This window comes from Photinus pyralis, unplaced genomic scaffold, assembly GCF_008802855.1.
Source record: "Photinus pyralis isolate 1611_PpyrPB1 unplaced genomic scaffold, Ppyr1.3 Ppyr1.4_LG8, whole genome shotgun sequence".
In the NCBI taxonomy this organism is placed as follows: Eukaryota; Metazoa; Arthropoda; class Insecta; order Coleoptera; family Lampyridae; genus Photinus; species Photinus pyralis.
Window position 1 is genome coordinate 14,365,066 of NW_022170819.1, and position 19,895 is coordinate 14,384,960.

General features: G+C 36.5%; 3 protein-coding genes across 8 annotated transcripts; 2 read left to right on the forward strand and 1 right to left on the reverse strand.

Moving 5' to 3' along the window:
• Positions 1-1,363, reverse strand: LOC116177690 (methyltransferase-like protein). 2 transcript variants are annotated; one of them, XM_031496739.1, is made up of 4 exons: positions 1,206-1,363; positions 547-1,038; positions 325-497; positions 1-280 (listed from the first exon to the last, which is right to left on the reverse strand). In XM_031496739.1, exons 1-4 carry the CDS (start codon positions 1,286-1,288, stop codon positions 141-143), a joined length of 888 nt encoding a protein of 295 aa, XP_031352599.1. In that variant the 5' UTR covers positions 1,289-1,363; the 3' UTR covers positions 1-140. The 2 variants fall into 2 exon arrangements, with proteins under 2 accessions (XP_031352599.1, XP_031352598.1); XM_031496738.1 differs by having other exon boundaries at positions 1,088-1,328.
• An 893-nt stretch (positions 1,364-2,256) lies between these two features.
• Positions 2,257-17,103, forward strand: LOC116177666 (tyrosine-protein phosphatase non-receptor type 4). Of its 5 annotated transcripts, XM_031496695.1 has the most exons (17): positions 2,257-2,502; positions 2,555-2,725; positions 2,776-2,844; positions 2,898-3,011; positions 3,060-3,208; positions 3,259-3,475; positions 5,107-5,227; positions 6,463-6,550; positions 6,600-6,752; positions 6,804-7,052; positions 10,422-10,576; positions 10,706-10,935; positions 10,985-11,185; positions 11,660-11,935; positions 11,993-12,342; positions 12,392-12,676; positions 15,786-17,103. In XM_031496695.1, exons 3-17 carry the CDS (start codon positions 2,841-2,843, stop codon positions 15,867-15,869), a joined length of 2,676 nt encoding a protein of 891 aa, XP_031352555.1. In that variant the 5' UTR covers positions 2,257-2,502; positions 2,555-2,725; positions 2,776-2,840; the 3' UTR covers positions 15,870-17,103. The 5 variants fall into 5 exon arrangements, with proteins under 5 accessions (XP_031352555.1, XP_031352552.1, XP_031352553.1 ...); XM_031496692.1 differs by having other exon boundaries at positions 2,898-3,208; XM_031496693.1 differs by having other exon boundaries at positions 2,555-2,680; positions 2,898-3,208.
• A 1,228-nt stretch (positions 17,104-18,331) lies between these two features.
• Positions 18,332-18,984, forward strand: LOC116177700 (zinc finger HIT domain-containing protein 3). Its single transcript, XM_031496752.1, has 3 exons — positions 18,332-18,503; positions 18,558-18,700; positions 18,747-18,984. Exons 1-3 carry the CDS (start codon positions 18,436-18,438, stop codon positions 18,923-18,925), a joined length of 390 nt encoding a protein of 129 aa, XP_031352612.1. The 5' UTR covers positions 18,332-18,435; the 3' UTR covers positions 18,926-18,984.
• Positions 18,985-19,895: the final 911 nt, after the last annotated feature.

Consider the following 19,895-nt stretch of genomic DNA (forward strand, 5'->3'; position numbering starts at 1 on the left):
AACAAACAATATTGAATTTATTTTAAAAAGTTAAGTGAAATGTACAGGTCCAGTTGGACATGCTGCGCAGGTTCAATAGATGCACATAATTGACACCCTTTAAAATAGTCCTAAATAGCTATATAAAACAAGAATTTGTATCACAAAGGTTTCTTATATTTTGCTTGAATCCAAACTCGATACATTTTTAACATTCTTCCCCTATTGACTTGCAGCCTCCTGTCAACATGTATTTCTTCTTTAACAAATCCAACCCTTTCAAATAAATTCTTCACCTCATCTAAAAAAGAATCTAATTACCTACTTATTGCAAATTCCGTATACCTTCAGTAAAGAAATACGCCTGTGTTCCATCCCCTCTTACATAAAAATTCTCCTCCAAGCACTGGCCCGGCTTAAATCTCAACTGTGCCAAATCATACCGACCGTAATCTCTAAACAGTACCATTCCCCCTGGTTTTACATACCGATACAACTTCTTCATGATGGAGACGACTCTAAATGGCGACAATGGTGAACTATATCGACGCTACCCTTAACACTTACTTCTCGGGTTTAATTGCAGATAACACAAAAATTAGCACAACAATATCCAGAGAGTTTTCTTCAAAGGGAACGCACCAATTTTCCGCAGTCGCATCCAAAGCAAATGCGTTACATCGATCTGCGTGGTACTCAGGATTCTCACGAAGCAAATCGATCGCCTGCGATGAAAAATCGCAACAGTACACAAACACATTTCTCTCCTTCGAATACTGCAGTATAGGGAAAACGGTATTGCCGACTCCACAGCCTAACTCGAAAACCGTTTTGGGTTGCTCGTCAGACGTACTAAAATTTAGTTCGGGAAATTCTGTAAATAACCAATGCCTGTCTTTGAAGAATCTGTTCGTGTGTATGTTATAAAAGGCGTCCCAGTGCTTCGATGCGTCTCTCTCATACGTTTCTGCTTTGACACGATCTAATTTAGTGGTACTATTCAGAGTCACCTTCTTTTGCGCCTCTGCTTCCTGAATGGCGTCCCACTCGACGTCGTCCCTACAATAACAAAGGACTAAAAAGTATTTTCGGGTTGCTTCGCGCTTACCATGCATTAAATTCAAATACTTTCTGTGCATCCAGTAAGTATCTCGATCCATGCAATGGTTTTTTGCGATATTTTGTATGGCAAAATTTGATTAATGTTATTAAACTGTAGTGCCTACCAAGCATTATGTTGGAAAACGTCTTCTTCATTTATTAAGAAACGATTACCAAAATGAGGCCTTTTAGAACTTTCTGTATCCATTTTTCTAGAGGTTATGTTCACATTTTTGTGGTTATGTTAACTTGACATAAGTTGATTGTGTCTAAAGTACCGTATTATGTATACTGGGGCTAAATTTTTTATATACAGGGAAGTGGTTTGCTTCACAAACTCTTTAGTACTTATTCACAATGGATAAATAATGCAAGATTGGGTAAATTAAATTTTTACAAAAACCAATACTATACTGTATTCATTATAAGAAGGTAGTAGATGGCGCTGTGTTTGAAGATAAGCACACACAGGAAAAATATAAAACTGCACCAAATTATTGTAAAGTAGAAATATCCAGCACTGCAAACAGAAATAAATCTTTGACACAAACATTTAATGACACTTCAACAGTTTAGATGGCAACAGAAACTACCAGCTTGCAAAATTCGCCACTCGTTTTATGTTTCAGCGTAATACTGACTCGTGTTTTAACCAATCACACTGAAGGTCAAAGCTTTCCTATGCTTTCTACCGCTACCTTCTTTAAAATGAATACAGTATAATTCCGTATTTAATTAAACTGTAGAAAATAAAATACCACACTCATTTTCGTAAGAGATCGTAAAGAACGTTCAATGTTATGTTTGTAGTGTACTGAACGCCCAGATTCTACGCTTCACGATTTCACGACTCACACTACAGTAACATGGAAAAAAAATCAACTCGGCAACGATTAAAAATTGCCACTCCGAATGGCTATTCCCTCCAAAAACTTAACAGATTTGCTTAAATTTGAAAGTGGAACGTGATAAAAAATCAAAAGCAGAAGGCCTCCTTACGTTAATTGTAAACAAGAACGTTTTAAAGCACAATCCACCTATACACGCCATTTGTAAATTACAACAGCGCCTCTGAATGTCGAAGTATTCATGAACCAAACCATCCTGTATAGTGTACACAAAGAACGTGACAGCCTGTATATGTTCAAATTATAGCAAATGTTTACGATTAATTAATGGACCTGCCATTAAAACGTCACGTATCATATGATATGTTTACTAAATTCCATCCAAAAAAGATAAAGGTGATCTTTTTATGTACAACCGCCTCTGTCCTAAATATTTGGTTCACAATTCAAGAAATGAAGGCAACTTTTTAAAACTCGCGCGTTTTGCGAATTGTCATCACAGATCACAAGACGGCAGCAAAATGGATGTCGTTGAGAGTAATCGCCGAAATTAACGAAACTAATAAATGAAGAGGTAAATGTTGGAATTACGTTCGCGATGTTCCCTTCTCAATTTCCGGATTTAGGTTAGAAAATGCCGACTACGAAAGAACGATCCCGAAAAGAACGCGAAAAATGAAGATGAGTCACTAAACCACAGCTGATAGGATGTGATATCCCCATTCAAAGGGAAAATTTTATTTTTATTTGAGGTAATTTATTATCAACGTAACTACATTACTCCATCCTACTATAAAGTAATCTTATCAATTACAACAAGACCCATTCATAATCCCTGGTATTTTAGGTTAGGTTTTTTTTATCTATTCCATTAGATAAATATTTAATTTGCCAAGGATCATATTATGTGAAATGTGTAATATTTCCCACTTACTTTGTCTGTGGTTTATTTCCAACGAGTTCTTTTAGATTTGTCGTTATGTTTGGACAGAACGATGATCGAAAGTCTTTCTAGAAGAGCGTTGAGTGGTTCTAGCGGGACATATCACGTACATGCACTAGAACTGGCTGCCGCACGTGAGCGTAAGTTGAAGGGTCTAAATGTGACCGTAACGTTTCTTGATGACACAGAGCACACCTTTCATGTTGAGAAACGTGCAAAGGGCTGTGTACTGCTCGATCAAGTTTATCAGCATTTGGAACTGGTGGAGAAAGACTATTTTGGATTACAGTTTTCCGAGAAAGGTTGCATACCGATCAATAATAAGCCCGAGTGTATGGTGAGTACGTCGCGTTAACCGAGCTCATTTTCTATTCGTCCACTTTGCAGCGTTGGCTAGATCCGTCCAAATCGATTAAGAAACAATTAGGAAACTGCCAATACCCGTTGTTTTTTCGGGTGAAATTTTACGTATCCGATCCTAGTAAATTACAAGAAGAGTATACCCGATATCAGTTTTATTTACAAGTTCGTAGAGATATTTTAGAGGAACGATTGCATTTACCGCCGAGTACTGCCTGCCTTTTAGCTAGTTACTCTGTTCAATGTAAGTCAAACATACTTGATTTTACATGTAAATCAATGAATCGATCTGAAATTGGCAACGATATACAATCTGCTAAAAAAAGTTGTGAATTAACACTATACTATTCAAGAACACCCCTAATTATGAAACAAACCATCTTGCCATTAGATATTCAGGTTTTATTTGATTATATAGTAAGTTTGGCAACCATGTTGTACAGTACAGGGTGACTAAACGATTGCATGGAGTGCTATTCTTGTATGATAATATGGTGCAATATTTTGAATTAATTATACAGGGTGTGATCACAAAGTTGGGGGTGAAAAAGTTCGATTTTTTCTCATTCTACACGAAATTCTACATGTTTTTTTATATATGTTCACCAAAAAAGTTATGGTCTATCATTATAAACTTGTAACATTTCATACTTGTATATCTTTTAAGGGAACACCCTATATATTTTTGTGTCATCGTTTAACTTATTCAATAATCTTTAACTTTTATTAACAATGTCATGTGGCTATCTCCAATGGTTTTCGAAATATCTGGATTTTCTTGGTTTGTTGCATTTTTATAGAGTAATTTGGCAAATGAAGTTACTCATAAAAAAAAAAGATTTACATATAAGCAAAACAAATGAAAGTAAATAAATTACGCTGTGTCTAAGACATAAATAATTATTTATTTTGCATTGTTATTTCTAATTATGAATATCATTGTTCCATGGGAGTTATGATCATTCAAGTTTTTTTAATTTTAGGTATCAAGTATAAAGTACAATATAAAATCATGCCCACTAAGTAATTGACTGAGCCATATTTTGTAAGGTGTTTCTCAAATGACACTATTTTACAAAAAAAAGTTACAAAATTGTACAAGTATTAGTAATTATTCTTTTTTAAATACAGGGTGTAAGGAGCAAAATTGTTTCTGGTCACCAGTGGCGTATCAAACTTCGTTTTTTTATATGGGATTACTTGAAAAGTACTTATGTTTTGTGTAACATGTTATACCCTTAACTTTATTGATTTCTGTTTTCAAAATTTGACCAATTTTCATTTTTTAGAGAAACTAAATCGCGCTGGCGGTTAAGTTTTGTATTGAGGCACAGAGTAAGACCTCTTTCACATAATTTTTTTAGGTAGTTTATCAAAAAAATAAAATTGTTGATTTTATTAAATTTCAAATTACACCCGCTTCAACAAATTATAGTTCTAGATAGCTGAAACTACAAAATTTCCATTGATATACAAAAATCTACACGGCACATATGGAAATTTCAAAGAAAAAACGAGTAGAACCGCCAATTTGTAGAAAAATGATCTTTTCCAACTCATAGTGTGCCATGATAATACAAAAGATGTTCACTTGTCACAATTAACAGTAAACTGTCGTCAGAATCAACATTGCGAAAATTAATTTTATTTCTTTATTTTTTATTTATAACTTTTAAAAACCATTAACGCTCAGGCATGTTTGATCAGTGAGCGCAGACCCATATATTTATGTTGGTTACATATGATGTAACATGTCACTTGTCACATTGATCGTCATGGCATATGTCACGTCACCTCGGTGAGCGCTCCGCCTTAGTCTACTTAAAGAATTCTAAAACTACCTCAAAAATTATCTTTTCTTCTGTATTATTACAGCAGAAATTGGTGATTACCAACCTGATGAGCACGGACCAAATTACCTATCTCATCTCCAATTAGTACCTGGACAATCGGATGATATGGAGAAAAAAATTGCTGAGCTACACAAACTACACAAGTAGGTAGAATTTTTTTCTTTTTACAGAACTTGTACGTATCAATCATGTTCCTCACACTAGCAGAACAAATACATGATAGTGTTAATTAATTTCCTGGCTTCTGGTCATCATGAAAATCGGGGGCATATTCCAAAATCTCAATTAATTAAGCGCGCTCCTAGTGAAACCACTTACGACTTAATCAGATGTTGTTTACTGCAACTCATTTAATTAGTTACTATTAATAGACTTATATGGGCGAGATCAAATTTTTAAATTATACTTATAATTAACCCCCATTGTCTCTTGGAAGTTATGAGGTTAGGTAAAAGGTCTCTTATCAAACAGATACTGGCGTAAAACCGCCTGGCCCTGCAGTTTTAAATCAACAAACAATTTTTTTGGTAGCTGTTCGAATGGGATACGCTTTTAACTTTTATTAAACAAGAATTGTCGACCAACGGCGAGCAATTAAAAAATAAGACGCAATTAAAAAATAAGTGACGTCACTCTCTTACTATCTTTCTCACTTCACTATTCTGAAATAGACGTTGGAAATTAAATACTACAAACATGAACTGAACAAAAACATTACAAGCACAATAGAAAATTACAATTTAAAATGTACAATACAAACCCTTTTCCACACCACCCAGGAGGTAGAATTAATGGTCTGCTTTTTTAACGTGGTATCCCCTGTACGCCTAATCCACCGAATATTTACAACTTAAAACTAAATATTTACATTAATTATTTATACTACACTGTTTTACAATTACGCAGGCAGTGAATCATATCCCTCAGCCATCCATTGACTTTTCGTATGATGCACGATATTTTTTCCTCTCCGGTCTTGAAATTACATCAATTAGTTTATAAAAAAGGGCGCTTATTTGAGGTGTGGTGGTGATTCATTTTTTGAATGTTTACTAAATATGTGATGACTTTTTCTAATCTTTTTTATTTTCACACCGCGCATCCTGACAGCACACGGCATGCTAGACTTCATAAGTTTCTAAATATTGAATCACAAATTTCTCTATTTTTTTTGTATACAACGATATGCATAGGCATTGACTCTTATCTCGAACGCACTGTTTATATGCATACCCTTTTCCACCACATCTACAAAGGCAACAATTTGGTATACAGGTTGCCTTCAATGAAACTCCACCCAAAAAAATGAAGTCACCCTGTTCTGCTAGCTTTAGAGTGACTAAAACTGTTTGTGGCTATACGTGCTTCTATTTTACAGGGGCCAATTGCCAGCCGATGCCGAATTTAACTTCTTAGATCATGCGAAACGTGTCGATATGTACGGGGTCGAGCTACATCGAGCAAAAGTAAGACCGATCCACCTATCTTCGGCTTTGTTAAGCACGTTCTTTTTAGGATAACGTAAATAAAGATTTAGAACTGGGCGTCACCTCGATAGGTTTAGTTGTATTTCAAAACAAAATACGCATTAATACATTTTCGTGGTCGAAAATCATGAAAATATCGTTCAAACGAAGACAGTTTTTTATACAGTTAAGGCGCGAATTGGTAATTTTTTCGCCCGGTGAATGATTTTATATTAAAAAAATGATGTTGCAGTCCGAATCGTACGATACGGCTTTAGGTTTCAATATGGAGACGTATCGTTCGTCGAAGACTCTTTGGAAGGCGTGCGTCGAGCATCACACGTTCTTCAGGTTACATTCGCCGAAAATTCGAAGACGCTTCCCTTTGTCCCTAGGTTCTAAGTTTTATTATTCGGGGCGAACGGAATTTCAGACGGTGTCCGAGGTTAAACAGCGAGGACGATTGGAGCGTAAATTTGTCAGATCGCCCAGTAAATATGTGGTAAGTCAGTAATTAGCACTTAATTTTGCCATTCTGTAAAAATAAGATGTGAGACACTCCTGCGTTCGTATTTGATTTGACGCAAATAATAAAGGATTTGTGTTTTATCTGCTTGTTTTGTTAATGATATCATAGGGTTCTCAAATTGCTTCGTGTTACTTAAGGTAACAGGTAATGTGAAGTATGAGGTGGTATATCTCTACAAGGCACAGGTCCCGTTACAGTACCCCCTCCTTGATCATATGAATACAAAATATATTTGTCAAAAGTATAAATTTACACCAAATTAGATCTCATTACATTACCCCCTTCTTGTTTGCGAATCGGTGTGATTCGAAAATGATTCCAATTCAAAATCGGAGGCCCCAGTACCATGCCAAGTCTAATACTATAATGCACCCATCTATTTTCAAAGTGTGTTTGAGACCTAATAGTAGGGGAGGCCACAATGCTAAATGTGGATTTACTCGAGCGTTGTAGAGAACTATTGCAGATTAAATGGTAGAAAGAAAAATATAACTGTATGCTCCACGTGTTTTTGATAGTGGTGGTATGTTAATCTATCGGTAGGGGAGGATGAACGGAAGGGTAGAAAACTGGATTTATTCGAATGCTTCAGATATTTAGAGCGTTGTATGTATGAATTATGACACGACCGCCTGTGATCTCAGTCAATTGACATGCTTCAACTGAACTGAATTTTATTGACGATTTGTTTCACTTTGGGGTGTGGAAATCGGCAGATTATATTACTTCTGTTATTCTTGAATAATCAAATTGTCAGATTATTGAAGTGCACGCTTTTCAACACGTAGTCAACCCACCTTACTTTAATCTGACGCGCTTGAGTAAATCCCAAATCCCCTATTGGGCTTTCCAGTGCCGTAACTAGATTTCCTTACCTCTCACGCCCGTTATTTGGAAAGAAACAAAAATAGAAAAATCGAAATGTATTTTCCACAAAAGTACAGAGCAAACACTTGTACAGGGTGGCCAAATAAGAATGCGAGGTACTGTATCTGGGAACCTGTCCATCGTAGAGGCTTGCGGTAAAAGTTTATTACTAAAACGGCCACGAGAAAAACCTGGAAAATATTTTTAAGTTTGTGCAATGGCCGCTAGGGGGCGTAACTGCAATCTGGAATCTAAAAAAGTGATGTTTCTATGAATTCCGCTCTATTAACCTAACAAAAAAATGTCCGGTCTTTGAAGTTGACAATAATCTGAACCTTTTTTGTTTGAAAATTTTTCTTGTATCTCTAAAAATGAAGTGGTGGGGGGGTATTCAGAGGTTTCCATCACTTTTTTAGATTCCAGATTGCAGTTACGCCCCCTAGCGGCCATTGCACAAACTTAAAAATATTTTCCAGATTTTTCTCGTGGCCGTTTTAGTAATAAATTTTTTTACCGCAAGCCTCTACGATGGACAGGTTCCCAGATACAGTACCTCGCATTCTTAGTTGGTCACCCTGTACAAGTAGTTGTTTATAAAAAAAAATAAATAAAAAAAATATAAAATATAAATAGTATATTAAGATACAAGTGTATAATCAAGTCTTTAAAGCACGCGCAACGAGTTTAAGGGCACGACGCAAAGCGGAGTGCCTTTAACGTTGCAAGTGCTTTAAAGACTAATTATACGCGTGTATCTTATAGTATTTTTTATTATACCTGCAGTATAATTTAAAAGTAGGAAATACAATGAAGTCATATTGACGTTATACTCGAATACATGTCTAATTAAGTGGGCTCGGTGTTCGTAATTTCACGATTGCCATGGAAATGTCACTTGACGTTTGCTTATAAAAATCATCGTCTTTGTGAATTAAACGATTTCCATTGAAAAAGATAATACACCGTTCATTAAATCGCTTGTAAAATCTAAACAAACGTTGGTAGGTGTAAAATCCCAATCCAGTGAAGCCTATTATAAAGAATATGAAAAGTTGTTTCCATGGATTAATAGGAAGTTACTTACGAATACAGTCTTAAATGAATCGATAATGCTGGCATACATGAAGGAAGTGTCAAAGGTATTTAAATCTTCTATATTTTGGTGCATTCATTCAAAACTTCCAAGCAATGTTGCGATTAAAAAGTGGAACAGATTTGGAAGCATACCCTAAATTACGTGCGTTTGTGAAAGCTTCAACCAAAGGATGGGTACAAAAGCCAAAGAAATGTTCTGCATTTACAGAAAGCGACCTAAGAGGATTTTTTATTTCATCCAGATGACAGTTTCAAAAGTCATACTTGAAGTATCGTTACTTAGCAACTTTAAAGCACGTGTGTTTTAAAGGCCTTTTTTCGCACGCATTTGAGTGTTTAAAACGGAGATTGTGATTCAGGTATAATAAAATAGTTATTTATATAACAAGAGCGCGAAGTTCAATTTCGCGCATTGAGACTGAAGGTATTTTGACGAGGCGAAGCCGAGTTAAAATATCAGTCAAATGCGCGAAATAACTTCGCGCTAGCGTTATATACAATATTTTTTCTACAACTGAACCGATTGTTAATTAAATTGATGTTTAAGTTCAACTTTGTCCCGTGCGCGAAATACTTTTTTTCACTGTTGACGATTTCGCGCACGTTGTCAAGAGCAACCTTACTTATTAATTAACCGATTAAAAATCTAGTACTTCGCGTTTCGAAATCCGTCAGAAAATGACAGGTTTTTTTGACAGTTGTAGAAAAAAAAATTTTCACGTTTCTATAAACATCGCCAGACATACTTTTGTTCACGTTCGCTATGAAGCGGTACATGTAGAAATTTCCCTATGCTGACAAAAAAAATGTTCAGGAAAATTGAGTAGGGTAGGGTAGGAAAAATAAGACAATAATGTTTATTTATTACACAGTCTGAGCGTCTCCCCGAAGAAGAACTTACAATACGAGTAGGTACAGAAAACGCATTTCTTTTACTTGGTATTGTATTTTTTAAAGATTCGAATGAAATACACGTGTGACCTTTCATTTAATTTTGGAAATTGCGATCTGTTACAAAATCGGCTCTAGCAGCCAGAAAAATGAAATTTTTATATATAAAAATGAGAATGTGGGTTTGGAAACTAAATTTTTGTGAGACTTGGTTGAGTGTTCCTTTCACCAGGCTCATTTAAATGCGTCCAACAGTGATTTTTTTAAATTAGATCTCAAACTTAAGTTCAGATTCTTTGTCTTGTTTTTTCTTTTTACTTACATAAGATAACACCCAATCTTAAGATTACTGTATTTATTTGCAGGAGATATGAGTCGCTATTAGTCAGAGAAAATATTTTGACGACGTCATAAAAGAACCTTGATCGTCTCACAATCTGATTTTTGCATAATGCCCAAAATCAATTAGCAAAAAATGTTTTAATTTAGATTCATCAAACTGTTACACCGGCGAAAGTGGAGGATAAAACGAAATCATTAACGATCACGTCGCGGCCGTCTCGCCCATACGACAATAAAGTTACATCTCTGGGAGCGAAGGAGCCGAGAAAAGCTTGGGAAGATGACACACACCTTTCGGATGAGTAAGTAGCTGGCCTGACTCAGCAAAAATTCGCGCGGCATGCAATTAATCGTAAATCTGGGTGAATGTCGTGTGAAACGCGCAGGTGTTTCCACAAATTTTATGATCAGTTGAGCTTTTGACGTTACAGCGATGGCGGTTTTCTTGAGAAAACCCTGGAGGGTCCATTTTCACCCGGTCTGGCCGGTAGAGTGCTGAGTTATGCGGACGAGGAGGCGCCGTCGCCGACCACAAATGAGCTATACGATACACCACCGTACAGCGCTAGTCATTCGCCAACATCGCAAATGGTTGAAGAGGGGTTAGTTACGATAGTGCTGCATCCCGACGAGGATGGCAAATACGGATTTAACGTTAAAGGTAATGGGGCGAATCGCGAAATTGCTGTAGTTTAAGTCGTTCGGTGCAGGCGGAGCGAATAGAGACATACCCGAGGCCGGTGATCTACCGATTTTGGTGTCGCGAGTCGCGCCGAATACCCCTGCCGATAGATGTACCCCTCGACTTTCAGAAGGCGATCAGGTGGTGCAGATTAACGGCCGCGATGTGACGCATACTCACCATCAAACGGTAGTTCAACTAATTCAGGAGGCTCGTAGTACAAACGAAGGTACGCATAATTCGACGGGTAAACATGTGTCCTTGGAAACTCCCTGAAGATCCCTGCAATGAGATCCCATGAAAATTTTACTTTATGTAGCGTTTTTAAATCCATGACAATGCTTATTTGTCAATTTCCTAGTGATTTTTTTTCTGATTGGTGTAACGTCAAGTTTAAACTCAGTCTATCGCACTTACTCTAATGGTGATTTATGACGTCTACTTACGAAAATCCCGGTCGCGCTCATTTGATTAAAAAAGGGCAAATTTATAGAACGATTAAATTTTAATGGTCTAAAAGTAGAGGACTAAATTCGTCAACATATGCATTCTTTTCTATCAAAAATCAAACTAACATTTTAATCTAGTAGCGCATGAATGTTTTACACGCGGATGTTATTTTTTTTCTACACCCAAAACCGCCACCAATTTCTCCCTCGGCCTGATTACAATTGTGGATAAAAGCATCGGCCCTCTCTCTTAGGTAAGTTGGTTTTGGTGATTAAACCGAACGTGCTGTACACCGGAGAGGAGTACGAAGAGCCGCCTTACCAGTATGTACCTGTGGGAGAATTAATACGAACCCCATCGCCGAGCAACGCCCTCGAACAGAGCATGTTACTGCTAGCGGACGGAATAGCGAGCGGCGCTCTAATATCGCAATACGAGCTGCTATACCGCAAACATCCGGATCTCACGTGCGATGAGGCGGTCAAGCCGAAAAATATTAACAAAAATAGGTATCGGGACATTTTACCTTGTAAGTAGATTTAATCGAGCGATTCCCCGTCGTGGTGATATTCGCGCGGTGTTTCAGACGATACGACACGAGTGATTTTAAAAAACGCGTCGAGCGGCGACTACGTGAACGCCAATTACGTGAACATGCATGTTACTAGTACGGACGTTACCAATCGGTACATAGCAACTCAAGGACCTCTTCAGTCGACCACCGAAGATTTCTGGCAGATGATCTTGGAGGAATCCTGCACTCACATTATAATGCTGACGCCCATATTGGAAAGAGGGCGGAACAAGTGCCACATGTACTGGCCCAATCTCGGCGAAACTATGACCTTTCCCAACTGCACTCTCAAGTGCACGTGCGAAGAGACTGACGATTCCGGTAGTATTATTTTTAGGGATTTTATTCTTACAGATGTTAAGGTTGGTAACGTCCTTCATTTAGCGTGTCGCGCTCATATTTCAATTTCAGAATAACGCCGAACGAGAGATCAAACATATGAAGTACGTCGATTGGCCTGATCATGGAGTACCGGATTCTCCGGAAGTATTTCTAAATTTTATCGAGAGGGTGCGTGACGCGCGGAAGGAGAGCGCGGCGCCTTTCGTGGTCCATTGTAGTGCGGGAATCGGCCGGACGGGGGTGCTGATTTTGATGGAGACGGCGATGTGTCTTATCGAGGCCAGCGAGCCTGTCTATCCATTGGATATTGTGCAAGCAATGAGACAGCAACGTGCAATGATGATACAAAATGCTGTATGTATTGAATTCATATCATAATCTCTTTCAGGAATTTCAGGCAGGTAAAATTATCGTCTATAACTTATTTTTCGTGCAAAGGTGACAAGATTTGAATTTTTTCCATTTCCTGTCACGTCCATTTTTTTTGTGGCGAAAAATTATATGTTTTTAGCGCATCATTGAGGGCTCTTCTTCTTGTCTAATTAACATTATTAAAGTAAATTCTTTTGATATTTTAATCTCGTCTTCGAGAAAAACTGAAAAGGGACTTATTTCTGAACGCAAATGACCTTCCTGGCGTGCCCTAACAACCAATAGAAATCCCGCATTTCTCTCACAGAACGGAACGAAACGTTTAGGTCCCAAGAGATCGTGACAACCGCCCTCGCTTTCCGCTTGTTATCGTCAAACATACTTCCGTTCACGTTCGCTGTGAAGCGGTACATGTACAAATTTGCGTTGACAAAAAAAATTTTTCTTCGCCTTAAAAGAAATTAGGGTAAGAAAAATAAGACAATGTTTATTTTTTGCGCACTCCGAGCGTCTCCCCGAAGAACTCTCACAATAGGTACAAAAAACTCATTTTTTACAATTTCTTGGAGAGTGGGTTATTGAGACTAAAACGGTGCGCGCTCATGTTACACCTGCAGTGGCTTGGAGTCGTCTGGCAAAAAATTACTCACGTGTACTATCTCTTTAAACGTACCTAGCAGCGAACAAACTTGTACTATTAGAAAAAATTAAGATATCACGGCAACACTGGATTTTTACATCGGTTCAAAGTCAAATAACAGCATCCTAAAAGAATGTCTAAATTAATCAGGTGGTTCAGAAAGTGAGCCGTACTTACGTAAGTAGTGATACCCAAGTTATAGCCTCCAAAACGGAGAAAAATGCAGAAACTCATCCAAACTAAATTGAGGATCCACAAGATATATGTTAAATCGGCAGAATAATTATACTTGGAACTCATTAGTTTTATCCTACCCACCGCTTAACGTGCTGTAACTAGAATACTGAAAGAGGAAGAGGCTTTCGTGGAAAAATCCGCCGACAGGGGTCGGCATAACGCAATCACAGTTTACAATTTAGGTATGCGGGCGAATCTCAAACAATAATATTGCAGTGATCTGAGAAAATAAACTGTTAGTAATAGCATCAGCGAATACAGGTAAAGATAGAAGGAGAAGAATAGCGGTAGTTAATGTATCACGTGTACGGATCGGATGTTGTGGAATGCGCGGCATGCCATCCACTAAACGCTTGTCCAGCTAGCTCAAAACAAAACAACCTTTAAATTGTAAATATTTTCCTCGTAGACGTCCGGCTCCCGTCAGAATGAAAAATCTTGACTTTAAATTAAAAATTTGGGAGACTCAATAGCCTTGATCAACTTCCGAAAATTCATTAATACTTGCCATAATTCTTGGGCACGCAACTAACATGAAAACCTCCATCCGGGTCGCACAATGGATTCGAATAAACACACAATTAATTGATTGTCAGTGACAAACAATCTTATAAGCTTGTTCAGACATATTACCCCGCACACAAGCGGTCAACAATTAAAATCAACATCTTAAAATCACCTACAGTTTTTTCTTAATAGTCCAAATAATCTGGTCGTGTAAGGTTTGTGATAGTAGGCACACTAAAACTGATACAAAAACACTCACTGACAGGGTCAAGAATCTTTACCTTTCTTTATATAACGATTGGATGACAAACAAGACTGACTTGATGAATACAATGACACATTCTTGATGGCTGTTACGACGGTACAAACTTTTAACTTTTAATAAGAAGAGAAATGACGAACGCATCTTATACTAAATAAATAGGGCTGACTGTCCTAGAATTTAGCGTAAACAAAATTTTCACGTTCTCCAACCGTCACGAAATTCGCAGCCTCGTTTTTACGTTGTCTCTAAAATTTAAGGAAACGCCACTTCCACCTTTATAAAGTAAACTCTTTCTTTAAGAATTTTCAAATAAATCGCGTTTGTACCGACTCACGTTGCCAGCACCCCAACACGTGCGTTAATTAAATTTCGCCTAACAACAAACTCCTTATCGCAACGGCCAGATGCAACACACAAATTCGACCAGATGTGTCTACTTCTAGCACCATATCTAAATTGAATAATTTACAAAAGCGATAAAATTGAAACGAAAACTACTCAATTACACAACTCCAAAAGGAAAACCAAACACTGAAATACAAATTCAAATGAAACGAATTAACAGGATACACAATATAAATAGCAAAATACCTTATATTTCAAGTTTCAGGTTCCCCATGGCGACAATATTTAGCCCTACCTCCACTCCACCCCCAAAATCAGTTCATTATTTTGGGTAAATGGTTTTGGCGTGCTTTCATCTTATGATTCCCAAGCGGTAACACTTATTGCATATCGCGGTTGCTCTTTCCAAAGAGATGCGAATGATTGTTATAGCACCCACGCGATACATTTAAAAATTTTATTTGGACAAAAGCACACGAAAGTGCAAGCGTAGGCCTCACTCAGGCGTTTGATTAAGTTCTAAAATTCGGGCACATATTTCAACACATACACGGCGACGGTAATTTCTGCACTAGGACAAAGTTATTTATTGCACAAAGCGTACGTTCATCATTTTATTGGATTAAAGGCTACGCACAAATGCTTTGGAGAGCACTTTCTGAATGCTTCCTAGAGTCTCTTAGGTGTTTCTCACTATACATACGGAGATCATATCTCTAAACTTTTTCTGACCTCTTTTCTGTGGTTTATAGGCCTTCAACGCTGTGGCGAAGACTCGAGTAACTATGGAAAGGGCCTAGACAGTATAGGAAAGGCGGAGGAATGTTGTTGAAAGCGCTTTTCTTGGCATTCTTTTTTTCTCTACAACCTTTTGCTGTTTTACAACTTGCACGTTAGTAAATACGGGATTAGAAAAGGACCCTCCCCCCCACACTTGGTATGATTGTGGAGCAGGCTGTAAGCAAAAGATGCAAACGGTTTATGTTGTAGAACGGTACATTTTCTTTCGATTGCCCTCAAATGAGTTGCATTCGAAAACTGCAACCATCGATTCTTTTAAATCGGGTCGAAATAACGAGTTGTGATTTTTATTTCAGAGTCAGTATCGATTTGTCTGTGAAAGCGTGCACGCCGCGTACACGCAAAAAGTTGTAAAACCGAGGAATAATATTACGAGGTGAGCTGAAACGTGATCCGGTCCATTATAGTATCAAGTCGACGACGATTTGCATCACGGTCGGTTTAGTAGTGAATTTGTATATGATCTGAATGTTGTAAAGAATTGCCATAATTATAATAATTGTTATGATTTAATTTGTACTGAAAAATACGGAAACTATAGATATTTTTTAGTCGTATGGTGTATATACGTGCAACAATCTGTCGGCATGGCTATTGTCACTATAAAATTTGTAGTATTATTTATTTTTTATCTTGTGATATCTCTGTACAGTAATAAGCTTAAAAGCCAACGCAATTTTTTGTCTATTGTGATTTTTTATAAAATTTTTTGATATATTCAACACTATTTTTAATTCTTCCTGTACCTAGAGATATTTACTTACAAAGTGTGAATATTTATCTTCCATCCAAAACCACCACACAAAAAGTGTTTGTGATTTTATGCCTTAGACGGTAATGCCAACATAGCCTTAAAGACAATCATCCATCACAGGCTTCCTTAGCAGATTGCTAAATTGAATAGTTATGGAAAACCGGAGAGTGTTTCCTAGTGTTGTGTGAAGAATGTTCCAAGATCATCATCTTTTTGTATACTGGAAACACTTCTAGTGCCATATTTATGCGTGAAAATACTCAGTTTTGGACTAATTTTCGGTAACATATTTTGCAGTGTTCACGTTTAAAAAAACATTAGTACTTACATTAACATTTTCAAAAATGTCTTATCTGATCTAAAACACTGCCAAAATGTACAATGAGAATGAATTCAGTAAGGGCTTTGTTTTTCGAATTTGTATTTGGGCGCATCTTAAAACATATCAAATGAAAACGAATCCATTTCTGAACACTCTTCTCGACGGGTAGCTAAATTGTTTACAAAAATTTGTATGTGTTGTGTATACATATTATAATTATTTAAATGTAGATGTTAATAGGAATGTTGTTATTTTGAAAGATATTAAATTATTTTTACAAATTTTACTAATAAACTGAATAGTGTGCGTTATTTAATTTTAAAGTGCAATTATACGAGGCCATGTTCGTAATTTCTTAGCGACAATTAATTGATTGGAAATAAAAGTGTTGTAATTTTCGTACTTATAACTTGAATGTTTTCTTGCAGTCATAGTAGTTTTATTTTTTTAATGCGATCCACTGTATCTGTATTACTAACAATTGTGTATGCAACATAATATTATGTAATGTAGATATATGCTTATTCTCGAGTACAAACTTGTGTAGCTCACTTAAGTACCTCCCTTTTGTAATACGAACGTATTCTCTTAGGTTTTAAGACAGATTGTATTACACTTATGTAACTTTATTATGTAACAGATTCATATTGTGATTGTATATTGTTTCAAATAAATTTCCAATATTACATCTTATCTTTCGAAAAATAGAAAAACAAAATTTCAAGCGCTGTAAAATTGCGTTTTTTTAATTCATAAACAAAGATTGTATTATAGTAACAATACAATATGTTACTCAAATGTTTCAATAGTACGAAGTTAGAAATAACAATGATCTGTAATGGCCTTTGGGTAATGGCAACCCAGGTAATATTGAATATTTTTATAATATAACAGCAATATTCAAAAAAGCGTATTTGAACATGTCTTAAATATACCTAGAATATATAGGTGCCTTGTAAGACATACTAGGGCATTGTTTAAATAGTTTATTTAAACAATGACTAGGGATATGCGAATGGGAATATAACCGTAAACTTAATTCTGAATATTCTTAGAATATGATGCATAATTATATACCACTGAAGATATGCTGAGTATAAACAGTTTATTCCGGATATTCTTTGTATATTTCTGACATTTCGGAAGTTAAACTTGAAAAAACGGTATCCCTTCTCAATATTCTACAATTTGGAAGTATGAATATTCACAGGGCATTATAAGTTTATTAAGTGTATAATGATATACTATATAATATGACTAATAACTGCCGATGACTAATCTTTCATGGCGTCTTGATGTCGATCGGGATTTTTGGAATGTTCGCTATACTGCCCCCCTACCCTCTTAAAACTGAGTCAGTCCTAGGCAACTCTAGTTCTACAGAGCGAATTTGCGCGCTACCTACTTGCACGATGTCCCACGAAATTTTTGACAGTTGATGGCAACCTTCATTTAATCGGATTATTTCCAATTCTCGCATGTCCCAGGTATGGTTAAACGGCACAGAATGTGATAAATGAGACTAAAATTCAATGCGATTAAACATTTATTATTGACATCGCCTGATATCGAAAAAGAGTTACCCATGTTTTATGCAATACAGTACGAATGAAGTATCAACACAAAATGCGTACCACCTTGTATGTAGTATAGTTGCTGAATGCCGCCATGCCACGATTTAGTGTGTTGCTCTCATAGATAAAATTATCTATGGTTGCTCTCACAGAGTTGTATATAAGTAAAATACAACTGTGGTTGCTCTATGGAAATATGGCAACGTAGCGTTCGCGTTCAACAATGTTATGTTCCTATTTAATTTTGTTCAATTTTAAATTTCTGTTCAGGAATAGATTATTTATTTGAATTAGCAATGAAGCCCTGTATTATTTGTAAAGATAAAGAGGGCAAATACAAGTGTCCAACCTGCTTAGTTTATTAGTGAGTACTTTCTGCGTTCATAACCTCAAATTTGACAAAATAAACTTTTTTTAGTTGTTCCGTCACTTGCTGCAATGAACACAGAAACACAAAATGCACGTTGACTAAACGGAAAGAAGAAGAAATTGTTGAAGATAGTAACAAGTACGAATTTAGGGCAAGAGATACGATTCCCCACAAGAAATTAAAGCTGCTCGGTAAGACGTAAACGGTTATTAATCAGCTGCTGACATTAATTTTTAGAGGAAGATAAAACGTTAAAAAATGTACTTGCCAATCCTCACTTACGTTCCTTATTGAAGACTGTCGATAAATCCGAGCAACCGGAGACCATCATGCAAAAGGCGATGTTAGAGCCTATCTTTGTAGAATTTGCGGATGCTTGTTTAAAAGTGGTTGAACCGGAAAGCACTGATGATTAATTTTTATGTACTCGCAACTAATTTATATATTTTTTCTAATATTTAGTAATTATAAGTTGGAAGTTGTTTTATTCTCAAAGGGCAATGTAGGGATCGCTCACGGCGTCATATAGATAAGTGTATACAGGCTGTTCTACAAAATGGGCCTCGGGTTATTTAATCATTAACAAACTCATACAGTGATATGAGTGATATTCATGTATAATAGAAGTAGACATAGGGTTATTTCCTATGTCTAGATGATAAAAATCTCCTGAAAGACGCCTAATTTTATGCAACCAAAGTAACTACCTACAACAAATGAGGATCTGCCTGTTATATTAATTAATTTGAATATTATCGCTATGACTTCCCCTTTCTAATTTCGGTTCGTGTGCGATGCCGATATTTAAAGGAGCTTATTTTCTGTGAAGGTAAAGCAACAATATTCTAATTAATATGACAGCCAGATCTTTATTTGTTTCATGAAGTTATTTTGGTTGCATAAAATTAGGCGTCCTTTAGGAGACTTAAAAGTAGACATAGGAAATCCGTACGTCTACTTCTACATGAATATCACTGTATATTATTAAATGATGCTCTCGTTCTCCGGATTTAAGTTGGACTTTTTCCTGTGATGTGAATTAAAAACAATGCAGTGGGGTCAAAAATGGCTACCACCCCCTGAAATATCTGATGCATAGACATTAACATTTAACAACCTGTATTTTTAGCGCATTTTCCAACTCATGTTAGGAAGGCTCTATTATGGCCACTTTCTCCGTCCGTCTGTCCGTCCAAGGCCTTAACTACTTCTACAGTTTTCAAGATATGTAGGTAGTTCATTCTTTTTGCATTCGGTAGCTAATAGCTCTGGCACCTCAACCAAGAAAAACCTTGACGATTAATGTGCGCATGCGCAAACTGCGCGTTGTCCATTTTCTTATTTATGGAGATATTTTTTTAAAATTTTAACCACAGATGCTTCTAG